Source organism: Dromaius novaehollandiae, chromosome 25 (assembly GCF_036370855.1).
Source record: "Dromaius novaehollandiae isolate bDroNov1 chromosome 25, bDroNov1.hap1, whole genome shotgun sequence".
In the NCBI taxonomy this organism is placed as follows: Eukaryota; Metazoa; Chordata; class Aves; order Casuariiformes; family Dromaiidae; genus Dromaius; species Dromaius novaehollandiae.
Genome location: NC_088122.1, coordinates 2,204,239 through 2,216,437, shown reverse-complemented (window position 1 = coordinate 2,216,437; position 12,199 = coordinate 2,204,239). Strand labels below are relative to the sequence as shown.

Genomic DNA, 12,199 nt, shown 5'->3' with positions numbered 1-12,199 from the left:
CGAGATCCCCCCCACGGGGACCCCCCCTCGGCGGCTCCCCCCCCCACCGGGCCCGGATCGCCCCCCCGGCGGCGCCGCCGCCCCACAACCCCCTTCGCCCCAAGATGGCAGCCGGCCGCCGCGGCGTTTCCTGCCCGGGCGGCGGCGGCGCAGGCCCAGCCGGGCCCCGGGCCTCTTCCTCCCCCCCCCGCAAAAACCTTCCCGGTTCCCCCCCCCCCGTCCCGGTGCCCCCCCCGCGGCGAAGCAGACAGCGAGAGGCGGCTCCGGCGCGGGCTTTACTGGGGCCTCACTGGAATGTGGCGGGCGCGGGGCCGCCGCCGCCCCGGCGCCCCTCAGTCCGGGGGGGGGGGGGCCGGGGGGGTCCCGGCGCCCCTCAGTCCGTTGGTGGAGGGGGGTGTCCGGGGGGGTCCCGGCGCCCCTCAGTCCGGCGGGGGTCGCGCCCCGCTTGCTGCAGTCCGTGCCCGCGAAGGGCGGCGGGGAAGGGGGGGTGCTGTCCTGCTCCCCCCCCCCGAGCCCCGGTACCTCGAAGTCCATGGGGGTTTTCCGGCCCGGGAGCGCAGCCCCGACGGCGGGGGGGGCGCTAAGTCCGCGCCGGGCCGGGCAGGAGGAGGGCGGGGGCCGCCCTGGTGCGAGTGTCTCCTTTGGGGGGGGGGGGGGTGCCCCCTTTGGGCCCCCTGCGTCCGTCCGGGGGGGGTCGCCGAGCGCCCAGCTCCGAGTCCGCGGTGGAGGAAGGGGGCAGCGGCGTGGCCCCCCCCCCCCCCCGGCAGCCCCGTCGGGGCGGCCCCCTCAGTACGCGGGCACCTGGTGCTGGTGCTGCGGCAGGAGCTGGCAGCCGCTGTTGACGTGGCTGAGCACCTTCTGCTTGAGCTGGGCCACCTGCTCGCGCAGCAGGCTGGCGGTGGAGGCCAGCTCCGTGTTCTGGCTCTTGAGGCTCTTCACCTTCTCCTCCAGGCGCGAGATGCGCTCCAGCTTCCTCTTGCGGCACTTGGAGGCGGCGATGCGGTTCCGCAGCCGCTTCCGCTCCGCCTTGATGCGCTCCTGCGTGTCCATGTCGATGGGCGACAGCGGCGGGCTCTCGCCGAAGCTCGGCACCTCGGGCACGATCTGCGGCTCGTCCTTCAGCGGCGGCGGCGGCGGCGGGGGCAGCCGCGGCGGCGGCGCCGCGAAGGGGCCCGGCTCGGCCGCGTAGCTCACCGCCGGGTAGCTGCTGAGGTTGGCGTAGACCGGCGGCTCGGGCGGCGGCGCCAGCCCGGCGGCGGGCAGCTCAGCGCCGCCGCCGCCGCCCGCCGCCGCCGCGCCGCCGCCGCCGGTGCCCAGCTGGTTCTGCTTGTGCAAGTCCTCCAGCGCCTTGACGAAGCCCTCGGCGAACTCCTGCTCCTCGGAGGCGGCCGCCTTGGGGTAGAGGAACTGCCCGCTGGTCGGCGTGGTGGTCACCAGCCCGTTGGACTGGATGATGAGCCGCTCCAGCTCCGGCGACGCCAGCTTCAGCAGCCCCAGCTCGGCCGAGCCCAGCAGCCCCGCCGCCGCCGCCGCCTCGCCGCCCGCCGCCGGGCCCGCCGCCGCCGCCGCCGCCGCCGCGCCGGGCGCCTTCAGCGCCGCCGCCACCTGCTCCGGCAGCGCCAGCCCGAGCCCGTCTTTCTTCATCATGCTGCCGCCGGGGAAGGGCAGGAGGAGCCCGGTGCTACCGGAGGACGGGGCGAAGCCGCTGCCGAGGCCGCTCAACACATCATCATGGTAGAAGGGTGTTTCCATCCTCCTCCCCCGCCCGGCTGCGGGGGACGGGGCGGGGGGGGGAAAGAGGGAGGGCGGCCCGGGGCGAGCGCTGCGCGGGGGGAGGGGAGGGCGGGGGAGGCCCCGGTGGCACCGGCCGCGGCCCCGGTGCTGCGCGCGCGCACACACGCGTCTGCCGCCGCCGCGGCCCCCGCGCCGCCTTAAGTATCGCGGCGCCTCCGCGGTGACCTCACCGCGCCGCCGCCCCATTGGCTGCAGATGACGTCCTCGCCCGCCCACATTTGCATAGGGGCGGGGCCTCGCCCGCGGCGCCCCCCGCCGCCCCCCGCCCGCGCCCCGCCGTCCCGGGAGGGGGCGCCCCGCCCCCCGCTGGCTCCGCCGTCGCCGGGGCGACCGGCGGGTAAACGGCACAACAGCGCGAGGGCCCCTGGGCTGACGTCATGGCGGGGGAGGGGCGGTCACGTGGCCCCGCGCCGCGCGCCCGCCGCCGGTATTAATAGGCACAAAGCGGCGGGGGGGGGGGGGAAGCGCACCGGGGGGGGGCGCCGGGCAGCCGGTGCTCACCGGGATGGGGGCGGGGCACCGCGGGAGGTTTAACCGCGTTTCGCCCTTTCCGGCGCTGCCCGCGCCCGGGATGCGGCGCGACGGGGCGGCCGCGGCGGGGCCGCCGCTCCGCCGGCGGCGCCAGCCCGACCGGTTGGCCCCGCCGCGGCGCCGCCCTCCCCCCGGGGCGACGGGGCGGGCCGCGGCCATGGCGTGCGTGCCGCGCGGCCGCCGTCCGTCCCCGCCCCCCGCCCCCCGACGGGGCGCGGGCGCCCGCGGGACCCGCTCGCCGCGGGGGGAGGGGGGGAGCCCCGACGGGGCGGGCGGCGCGGAGCGGCCGGCGGCGAAGGAGTTAAAGCGGGGCCGCGGCGCGCGTCACGGCCGGGCCGCGCCGCGGGCGGCTGAGGGGGCGGACCGGCGTCAGCGGTGACGTCAGAGCGGGGCCGCGCGCGGCGCAGGGCGCGTGGGGCGGGGGGGGGGGTGGGGGGAGCGCGGGGAGCCCGTCGCACGGCCGGGAGCGCCCGCGGGGGGGGCCCGGAGCTGCCCGCGCCCCCCCGGTGCGACGCGAGGCGCGATGAGAAGCAGCTTTGTTTTGAGGTGCTTTAATCAGTTCCAGGGAGGGACGAACCGGGCCCCGCGGCGAGCGGCGCTGGCCGGCGGCCAGGGCGGGAGGGAGGGAGGCGGGCGAGCCCGGCCCGGCGCCGCCCCGACGGGGCGCCCGGGGCTCTTCCCCGCAGCACCCCCGAGGGGCGTCGGGCTGGGGCCGCGAGCCGGGGTCCTGCCGCCCCCCCGGGGTCCGGCCCCGGCCCCCCCCGCCGCCACCGAGGACCGGAAAGCACCTGCATCCCGGCCCCCAAAAAGGGAACCGCGCCGGAGCCCCCGCTGCCCCGTGGGGCTGGCGAGCGGGGAGGATGGGGGCTGCCCCCGAGGAGGCCGCGACAGATCAGAAAAAAAAAAAAAAAAAAGAAAAATATTAAAAAGGAAAACGAGGAGGAGGCTTCGACGCGTATTTTTAGGCGCTTAGCGCAGCCCTGAAATATTTCGGCGGCCCCTCCCTCGGCGGCGCGGGCGGGCGGCCGGCGGGAGCTATTCCTGCGCTGCCTCCCCGGCGCGGGCACCCGAGCCCTGAGTCACGGCCTGGCCCCGCCGCATTGCACCGGGCGGCCCCCGGCGCCCGCAGCCCCCCAGGGCCGTCGCTTTGCCGTCGCGGCTCCCCGGGCCGGTGTCGGCCGCCGCTCGGGGCCCGGTGCCGTTTGGGGACAGGAAGGCCGTGGGGAGCGCGCAGGAAGGACCCAAGCCGCAGAGCGGCTCTGCGCCGACGGGGCCGGGTGCCACCGGCGCGAGGCGGCGTCGGCGATGCAGAACCTACCGCTGTGCCGGGGAAAACACGCCGAAAGAGGCGGAAAAAACCCAGGATGCAAAGAAGGGGGAGGCAGCAAGGACAGCGACGAAGAGCGGGGCTGTAACTAGACAAAAGCAGAACGTAAACGAGCTGAAACGCCCGAGCCCCGCGCAGAGGACGCTCCCCCAGGCCGAAGGGCCCCTCGTTGCACGAGCGCTGTCTGGGATGGAGCTTTGGTCCCGGCAGCAGCGCGGCTGTTCCCGTTTCCCGAGGGCGGCTGCAGCACATGGCGGCTGGAGGGAGGGAGGAGAGAGGGAGGGAGCCGCTTGGGAAGGAAAGTCTGACACAGGGCTCAGCCCGCGGTGTTCAACGCCACACGGGCGTCTGCGTTTCCAGGAGGGGGGACACGCGTGCCCCGCTCCCGCAGCCCCGAGCTCCCTCCTCGCTCCGGACAGGGCTCCCGCCGCTCCGGGGAACAGAGGCCGCGCTGCCGGAAGGCGGCCGCAGAGCCCGCGCGGCTGGTTTTAGGGACCAGCGTTTCAGCCGGTCTCCTTGGGCGTTTGTTGTTTACCCTGGGGAGGGGAGAAGGGCTTTACGAGGGCTTGGCGAGGCCCTGCTTCGGTGCGGACGCAGAGAGGAAGGCGTTTTCTACAGCTTGGCGATTTATTCCTTCTCACCGCTTAGCACAAGTTCTGTAATCATTAAAAAAAATAACTATATATAAAAGCGTGGACTTGTTTTCCTCTTCAAAACAGTGGTGATGGCAGAGGGGACTTCAACGGGGGAGTCGGTTGTAAGAAGACAACCGCCTCCCCCTGACCGCTCCGAACAAGCTGCTCGCAGCGTCTGCTTTTACCTTAAAATTAAACTCAGTCATTCAGGAAGTTGAGGCGAGATCTACGGCCTCGTTCCTCCCCCGTGGCCCTAGCGGGGTTTCGGTTCAGATCAGCCAGGATATTCTGCAGGTACGCTTCGCTCGGGGGACGCCGCGCCTTCGCCGTGGAAGACTTGAGGCAACCCGACCTCGAAAGTCACAGCAGCTCTCCCAACCTGCGCGAGGGGCACGTTCGCGCTCCGGTCTCGGGCCCCAGGGGAAAATATCTGGACCGTTAGTAGAAAATGAAGTGACAGGTAGTTACAGTGGAGTCAGCCTCTACATATCATGAGAAATAAGCTCGAAGAGAAATACCGTCTCGGCTCAGGAATCTGACTGCAAGACTTCGTGTCACGGGCACAAGGGGGGGAGTATTCAGAGTGTGTGGGGGGGAAATCAGCTCAACTTAACAGTTCCAACCGCTTTTCAGGAAAAAAAAAGAAAAAAAAAGCAGTGCAGAGTAAGGGGCACGCTAGCCTTCCACAATAAAACATAGAACCCCTTTCCTTCAAAGGAAACTTCTAATCTGAAGTCAAAGTAGAAACATCACTAATTGAGAAGCCCTTATTTACCACAAAGCTCTTCTGAAAACAGCCCTTACAGAGGCCAACGCAGCATTCATCCCGGGCTCTCCTCCTCGCCCGCGCTCTGGGGCGCAGGAGACACACAATCGACCAGCCAGGAAGGAGATAGCTTTAAAAGGTTTTTTTTAAAAAAACGAACGCTTAAGACTACTCATGTAAAGATACAATATTCTCGAGCTCAGTGTTTTTAAACCAAAATGTTTGCATCTGTTACAAATGCAACAGCTTTCCCAAGTTTCAAGTATAAAAACAAAACAAACAATCCTCAAAAAAGTGTTTGCCTCAGTTCTTAAAACACTATACAGGGTAATACTAAATTAAACCTGGTGACTCTGAAGAATTAAACAGCGCTTTCACTCTCCAGAGAAGACTGAGGTTAGGTCCTTTACCACAAGTGACTTTTTTTTTTTTTTTTTTTAAAGTATTTCCAATTACAGATTTTCTGACTAGAAGCAGCAAACTTCACTTTACCGATTAGACCGAGAGGGGCTTCCAAGTGACATGATTCAGGCATCGAATAGCTGACTAAAGACTAGAAATTTAACACTTTTGAACACGTGGCAATCCTGAGGTGACAAAACCAAGCAGCATCCCAGCACTGTCTCTGGCCAGGGCGCAGACCGCTGCTCACTGCTTCGCCGATTGTCTGCCTGGCTTTTTTTCCTGCTGGCCTCTTCCGCTGCCTGGTATTCCTCGGCCACGGCCACCAAACACGCCTATGGGGCAAAAAACAAAACAAAACAAGAAAAACAGGTGTAAGAACATTGGCATAAGCCAGCAACACGTTTCCCAGCCACTCAGAGCTTTAGTCATTTATGCTTTGCCCGAATGCAAGCCCATTTTCCAGTTTTTGCAGAAGGAGAGACAGGATTTTTAGACTTCTCCCTTGCCAGTTCCACACCCTGCAGTTTATTCACGAGGTGCATGAATGTGTCTCCCCACACCTGCCGGTTCAGTGATGTTTCTCTGCTACGTTAACCTGCACTCTACTAGCCAGCTGTGCTATCAAACTGAAACGTGCCGATATTGAGAAATGTAACCAGGAAAGAGATGCCGCGCTTAAAATCGAGCAGAAGCATCTGTCACCAGTGGGATTAGCAGATTGCACTATATCCCTTGAAAGCTGTAAAACCAAACCGAATGCAATGAAGAGGGTGACTCAGTCACTCAGCTACAAAACAGAAAATATATCCCGCTCTGTCACCGCCTCGCTTCTGGGCAGTGATCCGTCAATGCACGGAGAAGACACTGGATGCCACGATGACAGAAGACAGCAATAACCGAGCGCTGCGGTAAGACTCGGCAGACGTATGAGCAGCCTCACACCCGGGAGCCTCTTGATTTTTGCCTTGGGAGCTGCTAGTCTCCCCCTTTCCCCCCTCCCCCCGCTGAACAAATTCACTTAAAATGGACCGAATAAGATTCTGGGCTGTAACTGTGAGGTTTATTTTAGCGTGCCAGCGATAAAGGGACTGTGAAAGCACCCTTCCAGTGACCTTAGCGCAAAAGCCAGAACCCAAAGGACACCTGCTCTAGAGCCCTCTGCTCTGCTTGTTCAGCCCAGACCACAGGGCAGAGAGAGAGAAAGAAAGGAAGCAGCAGCAGCAGCTTCTAACCCTGCAGTCCTCGGGATGCTCAGAGAGCTCCAACTGCTCCCAGAGAAGTTGAGCAAGGACTACAGTACTTTTGCTTCTTGGCTCGCCAAGTTCAGAAGATGAAGGATTACCAGTGTCAGGAACAATAATCCTTTCAACTGTGTGCACAATTATAGCTTTACTTCTGCCTGCTGGCCTCTCAACAAAATTGTCCTGCCTTTTTTTCCCCCCCCCCTTCATGTCTCGGTAATGAGAGCCAAACCTTTTAACTAATTAGCAAATGCCGAAGCTTCCCTTTAAAATATTCCATCAGCTAATTTAAGTTGCACTTCAAAACAGCAGGGAACTCCACCTCAAACAGAACTCGGCCCTGCTCTCCGCAAGGTGGATATTTCCACAGCACAGGCAGCAGAGAAAACATTTCAGCTAAAGTGTTTGTCCAAACAACCATATCCAAAAAGCTGCTATGCCAAGTGCTTTGGACACTGAGAAGGGAAGGAGGAAAAATAAAGGCGCCTTCAGATTTGTAAAGGTCACTTTTGCATGCTTGGAGCTTTCAGGAGATAGCACGGGCAGCAGGAACTGCAGGGGCTTTTCCTCCAGAAGTCCCGGGGACTTGGCGACACGGCCCTTCACGTGCCCCGGCGCGATGGCCCCAGGTAGATCACAGCTGTCCTACCAGAATTCCTGGCATAGTCAAAACGCAGACAGCTTGTTAAGGGTGCTCTGCAGAGAGACTCTGCCCTTCAGTGTCTCAGTCCCCAGGGCTCCTTTTAAAACCCAGCTTTCCTAGGCCAAACCCTGGGGCTGGCAAAGGGGCCTAGGGAGGTGACCATAAAGCAAATCTCAAAGATGTGGCAGGAGATGTGAGCAAGAAAAAAAGAGAAATGCTTTTCAGGCTTCCTGGAGTATGGTTTTGGCAAAAAAGGACAAAAATATCCCCGAACCGAAGCACTCCAAGATAACTTAACTATTTTCAGCAGGAAAGAGGAAAGAAGGGTTGTTATTGCGACCTGTTTCTTCCCAAGTGGTAACCTCCCCTCATATCAGAAACATGAATTATTTGCGTAGAGCAGGCGGAACATAAATCCTCAGATGGGGGGGGGGGGGGGAGACAAGTCGGAAGATCAAAAGCACCACTCTGATGGAAGACAAGACGATGTTTTTCTACCACCCTGATGGTCAGAGCCCAGTGCATTTTCAAACAGAACAGCCATTTGTTTGCCTCCCAGACTTGCAGGTAGCAGACACCAGAAATTTTGTCGAGACGTACTTGAGCCCATGTTCTGTAACTAGCCAGAAGGGGTAGAAACAGTCAAGTTCAGAGACTCTGTTAAGCTCCTACCCAATCCCAGAAACTGGAAAGGCACACCCCTCGCTCGCCTCCTTTGTATTCTTTGGCCGAGACCTAAGCAAGGCAACGCACTCGCTCAGCGAGATCCCACACAGGAGCGACTCCAGCTCCTCACAAACAGCGCTGGGTTTCGAGTTGAAAAGCAACAACCGTTTCTTGCACAGGCGGTGAGCTTTAAAGAAAGTGACCCCCCATCACCCCACCTAAGAGCCAAACAGCAGACAGGATCGTTACCTCGTCCAGCACCTCCAACTCCACGGCCCTTCTGCTGTTTCTGCTGCTGCATCCCACCGCGACCTCTGCCCTTCGACACCACCTCTTCTTTCACCATGTCAATTATTTCATCGGGGATACGCAGGTATTTGATCGTGCTGCCACGAATGTAACACTCGGGCATTCTCCAGAACTTGTCACCATCCTGTTAGGGAGGCAAGGTGTTAGGCTAAGGACAGGAAGACATGCACTCATACTACTTCTTGGCATTTGAATATTTCTGTCACTTCTGGAGAGCGTGACAGTTATTCCAATCTCTTCTGAAAGCATTACCCATAAGCAGTCACAAAAATGGATTTTCTCCAAAATACGCAGCCCTATAACCTGGGGGGGGGGAGGCGTTCAGCCATGTGCCATTAAAGTTTCAGTTCGTTCCACAAATGCTTTTAACGCTAACAGAACATGAGGAAAGAAAAGGCTAAGGAAACAGAGCCTTCTCTTCACTTCTTGTATAAGAAGGGAATTGAAAGTGGCAAACATGATAAATCACACACAACTGCTGCGAACAACAAACTCAGACAACAAAACGCAGTCCCAGCAAAGGCGTATGCCCAGAAAGATTTCTTCTCCAGAAGTCTCGGCTGGGAGTCACCTAAATATTTCACTCCTCTGGGGTGTGGATTGAGCAGCGAGGCTGTATCCGGAGCCAGCTGCGTGCGGGGTGTGTGCCCACCAGATGCGTATTAACTGGAGCTGCGGAAAATAAAGAGCTCACAGATCCCATACAAAATAGCCGGTCTTCAGGTGCCAAGTTAGGAAGCAGCCAGCCGTCTCTCTCTCTCTCTCTCTCTCTATATATATATATATATATTTTTTTTCTCTGTTCATTAGTTGTTTAATTAAGTTTGGGACCTTCCTAGGACAGAGCCTCGGAGCAGTACCTCAGCTCCCGAGCAGCAAGCGTGGCGGTGGGAATAGGAATCAAGCGTCTGAGCTGAACAACAACTCAGCTGCCCATGATGTAACTGGGAGGAGGGAAGGAGACCCCGCCTCGCGGGGCGAGCTGCACGCCGCCACGGCAGCCTCGGCTCGCAGCGGCTCTGTGTCAGGACTTGGCTGCGTGCGGGATCGTTCGAGCCCAGCTATTCTTTCGAGCCCAGCTATTCTTGACTGACAGCACGGGACCAAGCTGGCTGCTCCGTAACACCCCAGAGGAGTGGGTTAAACAAGAACGCCTCGTTTCTCCTCTCTCAGGATAAAATGGTCCTCCTCTGGAGTTATTTGGGGCAACTCTGCGTGCACAAACAAGTCCTTCATGCACAAGACAGGACAGAGAGAAACAGTCTCCCTCGAAAAGACACCCAACAAACCCCACCCTGCCTTGGATCCTCCTAGCTGCTCTTTGGCTCTAGGTACAGGAAAGGATTCAGCCAGGCTCCCCGCTTCCTTGTTCCGGCCTCCCCGAAGTAAACAAGCTGCCTCCCAGGCTGCGGCTGCCCTCCAGCCACTGCTCCGTGCCATCTAGTGGCCGGTCCCCACCAGTGCCACCGCCGCAATCCCGGCAACCAGCTCGGGCCGATGAGCCTTCACCCGGGCGCAGGAGGCACCTGGGCATTTGAGAGGGGCAGGAACACACCCGGAAAGCCTAAGCGACGTGCTGATATAGCAGATATGGCCGTAGGTAACCCTGAGGACAGCAAGCGCGAGGTAGCGCTCCTCCCACGAGAGAGCATAAAGTAGTAGAAAGCTAATTCCCAAAGAGATACCGTTAAAGGACAATTTTACCCATGTTGCGAGCACCGACAAGGCTTTGCTGTCCGTTACCTCCTCAGTCAGTCCTGCTCCTTTATAATTTGGAAAAGGGCCTTTCCTATTTGTCCTGCCATGGGCCAAGATCTGCCTGCAAAGATCTGAGAGCAACTGCCTTGCCCAGCTACAGCAGGTCCTCCCCAAACCTCGCTTGTTTTATCTTTACGTGTCTCATTTATGTGCTGACGTGCCTCCACGCCCCAGCAACGCTGGTCAAAACTTTCCAGTTGCGGAGCCAACTGGTACTGAAGGTTTGCAGAGAGATTTTTTGAAGAATGTGGTCTCTTTTATCGGTCTCCCCTACAGGCCTCTGGTGTTCTGAGACGGGAAGAGCAGCAGCAGCTGACATCCCTCTGGCTGCAGTTCCCACAGCTGGCGCAGCTGCGCGTAGGATGTTTAGGGACAAGACCAGACACTTCTGACTGAGGTCAAAGCCCAAAATGCAGATCGCAATCTTCTGTAGCACCTCTGGCCAACGGCAAAAGTACCAGACAGCACAAAACCTCAGCGCAGGTAGACAACAGGCTCCTGTTATTTTTCATGTGGAGACTTAGAGGGCGAGAGTTAAGAAAATTATGAGGAGTCAGCCGAGCACCCGAAGGGTTGCAGCAGACTTGGCTTGGCAGAGCATACACAACTGCTGAAGCTCCTGTACATTGAAAATCCAACACAGCATCAAGGTACTGACTAACCACCGCCCCTCTTCAGCCACCCGTAGACCTGCACCTAAAACCCTCTTACCGAGTAAAGCCTCGGAAAGCCAGCACACTTCATAGCTGTTTTACTTGCACTCAGTTACTTTCTTTTCTTTGTTATGATATAAATAGCTGTAATAAATTCATATTTTAGGCAAAAGTCTCACTTCCACGGCAAGGATAACCTCTCCAAGCTATGGCAAAGCCCGGGGGGTCGTCTCTGGTGTACGGACGGGGATCAGGCGTCCCTGAGAGACGGATCCCAGAGAACCGGGAGAGGTGGGATGCGCCTGGGGGCACTGGCTGGCTCACAGAGCGAGGGCGAGTGGTGGCCAGGCCTGCAGCCCCGGGGAGGGGCTGCCGCCCGCCCACCCGCCTTACCCGGGACGTGCAGATGACCTCCCGCAGGTTGATGTTCATCCAGTTGTCGCAGCTCACCAGGTGCCCGTTGTAGGTCTCGCCGTTTTTCAGCTCCACCAGCTGGAAGAGACCGGAGTCACCGGGCAGCGGCCGGTAACGGCACTGCCCCGCTTCCCCCCCCCCCGCGCGGCACCCCCTGGGGCGGGCCCGACGGCGGGCGGCACCGCGGGGCCGGCGAGCGGGCGGGCCGGGGGCTGCAGCGGGCGGGGCGGCCCCCGGAGGCCCGCGACCTCCCGGTACTCACCATGGGGTGGTTCTGCGCCGTCTTCAGCAGCGACAGGGGCAGCTGCAAGGGGGAGAGAGCAGAGAGGCCTCAGGCACGGCCGGGGCACCGGGGAGACCCACCGCCCCCGGCCCTCCCCGGCCGCCGCTACTCACCATCGTGCCGGAGCCGCCGCCGCGCGCCGGGCCCCGCCGCTCAAACCGCCCCCGGCGCCGCGCGGGGCCAATCAGCGCGCCGCGCCGCGCCGGCGGAACCAATCAGCGCCCGGGACCCGGCCTCGGCCGTAAAGCGACGCAGCGGCGCCTCGTTCATTTCAGGCACGGGGGGAAGCCCTTCCGTTTTCACGACAGTGCTGCGAAACGAGCGGTGAGGCGAGGAAGCGGCGGTGGCAGTATCCAGTGCCCCGCGGCGCCGCTGTCCCGGCGTCCTCTGCGGCGGCGGGGGGGCTGCCCCCATCCCTCCCGGTACCGGCACCGTCCCGCCGGGAAGCGGAGCTGTCCCCGTATGTGCCCCCGTGGGAGGAAAGACCCACCCTCCCGCGTGACAGAAAAAATAAAAGGAGCTTTGCAGCACTTTAACCAACTTCTGCCGGTTGCCCATTTTTTATCGAGACAGGGCTTGTTCCCGGTACCGAGCCCACGGCAAAGGGGCGCTCGGGGGAGCGAGAAGAGGTTCCCCACCCCCGCGGGTCCCGGGCTCCCGCTGGTGTTTGCCGGGTTGAACCGCTTCCACGCACTGTCAGACCCGCCGCGGTACTCTTGACAGCCGGTTTTGCCGATAAAGCGGCCCGAGGCCCCGGAGCGGCCAGCAGCCACG

General features: G+C 61.4%; 2 protein-coding genes across 2 annotated transcripts; both read right to left on the bottom strand.

Moving 5' to 3' along the window:
* Window positions 1-262: 262 nt before the first annotated feature.
* On the bottom strand, window positions 263-1,940 carry JUND (JunD proto-oncogene, AP-1 transcription factor subunit). The gene has a single exon (XM_064497337.1). It carries the CDS (start codon window positions 1,750-1,752, stop codon window positions 787-789), a length of 966 nt encoding a protein of 321 aa, XP_064353407.1. The 5' UTR covers window positions 1,753-1,940; the 3' UTR covers window positions 263-786.
* Window positions 1,941-5,180: 3,240 nt separating this feature from the next.
* On the bottom strand, window positions 5,181-11,687 carry LSM4 (LSM4 homolog, U6 small nuclear RNA and mRNA degradation associated). The gene is made up of 5 exons (XM_064497340.1): window positions 11,539-11,687; window positions 11,405-11,446; window positions 11,122-11,220; window positions 8,258-8,441; window positions 5,181-5,790 (listed from the first exon to the last, which is right to left on the bottom strand). The coding sequence occupies exons 1-5, from the start codon at window positions 11,539-11,541 to the stop codon at window positions 5,702-5,704; spliced, it is 417 nt and encodes a 138-aa protein (XP_064353410.1). The 5' UTR covers window positions 11,542-11,687; the 3' UTR covers window positions 5,181-5,701.
* Between the last annotated feature and the right edge of the window lie 512 nt (window positions 11,688-12,199).

Coding starts and splice junctions, on each gene's coding strand:
- LSM4 (XM_064497340.1), bottom strand. Junction 8,442..11,121: donor AGGTCATCTGCACGTCCCGG/GTAAGGCGGGTG, acceptor CCTCCCTAACAG/GATGGTGACAAGTTCTGGAG. Junction 5,791..8,257: donor AGTTGGAGGTGCTGGACGAG/GTAACGATCCTG, acceptor TTTGCCCCATAG/GCGTGTTTGGTGGCCGTGGC.
- JUND (XM_064497337.1), bottom strand. CDS start 1,752: ATGGAAACACCCTTCTACCATGATGATGTGTTGAGCGGCCTCGGCAGC.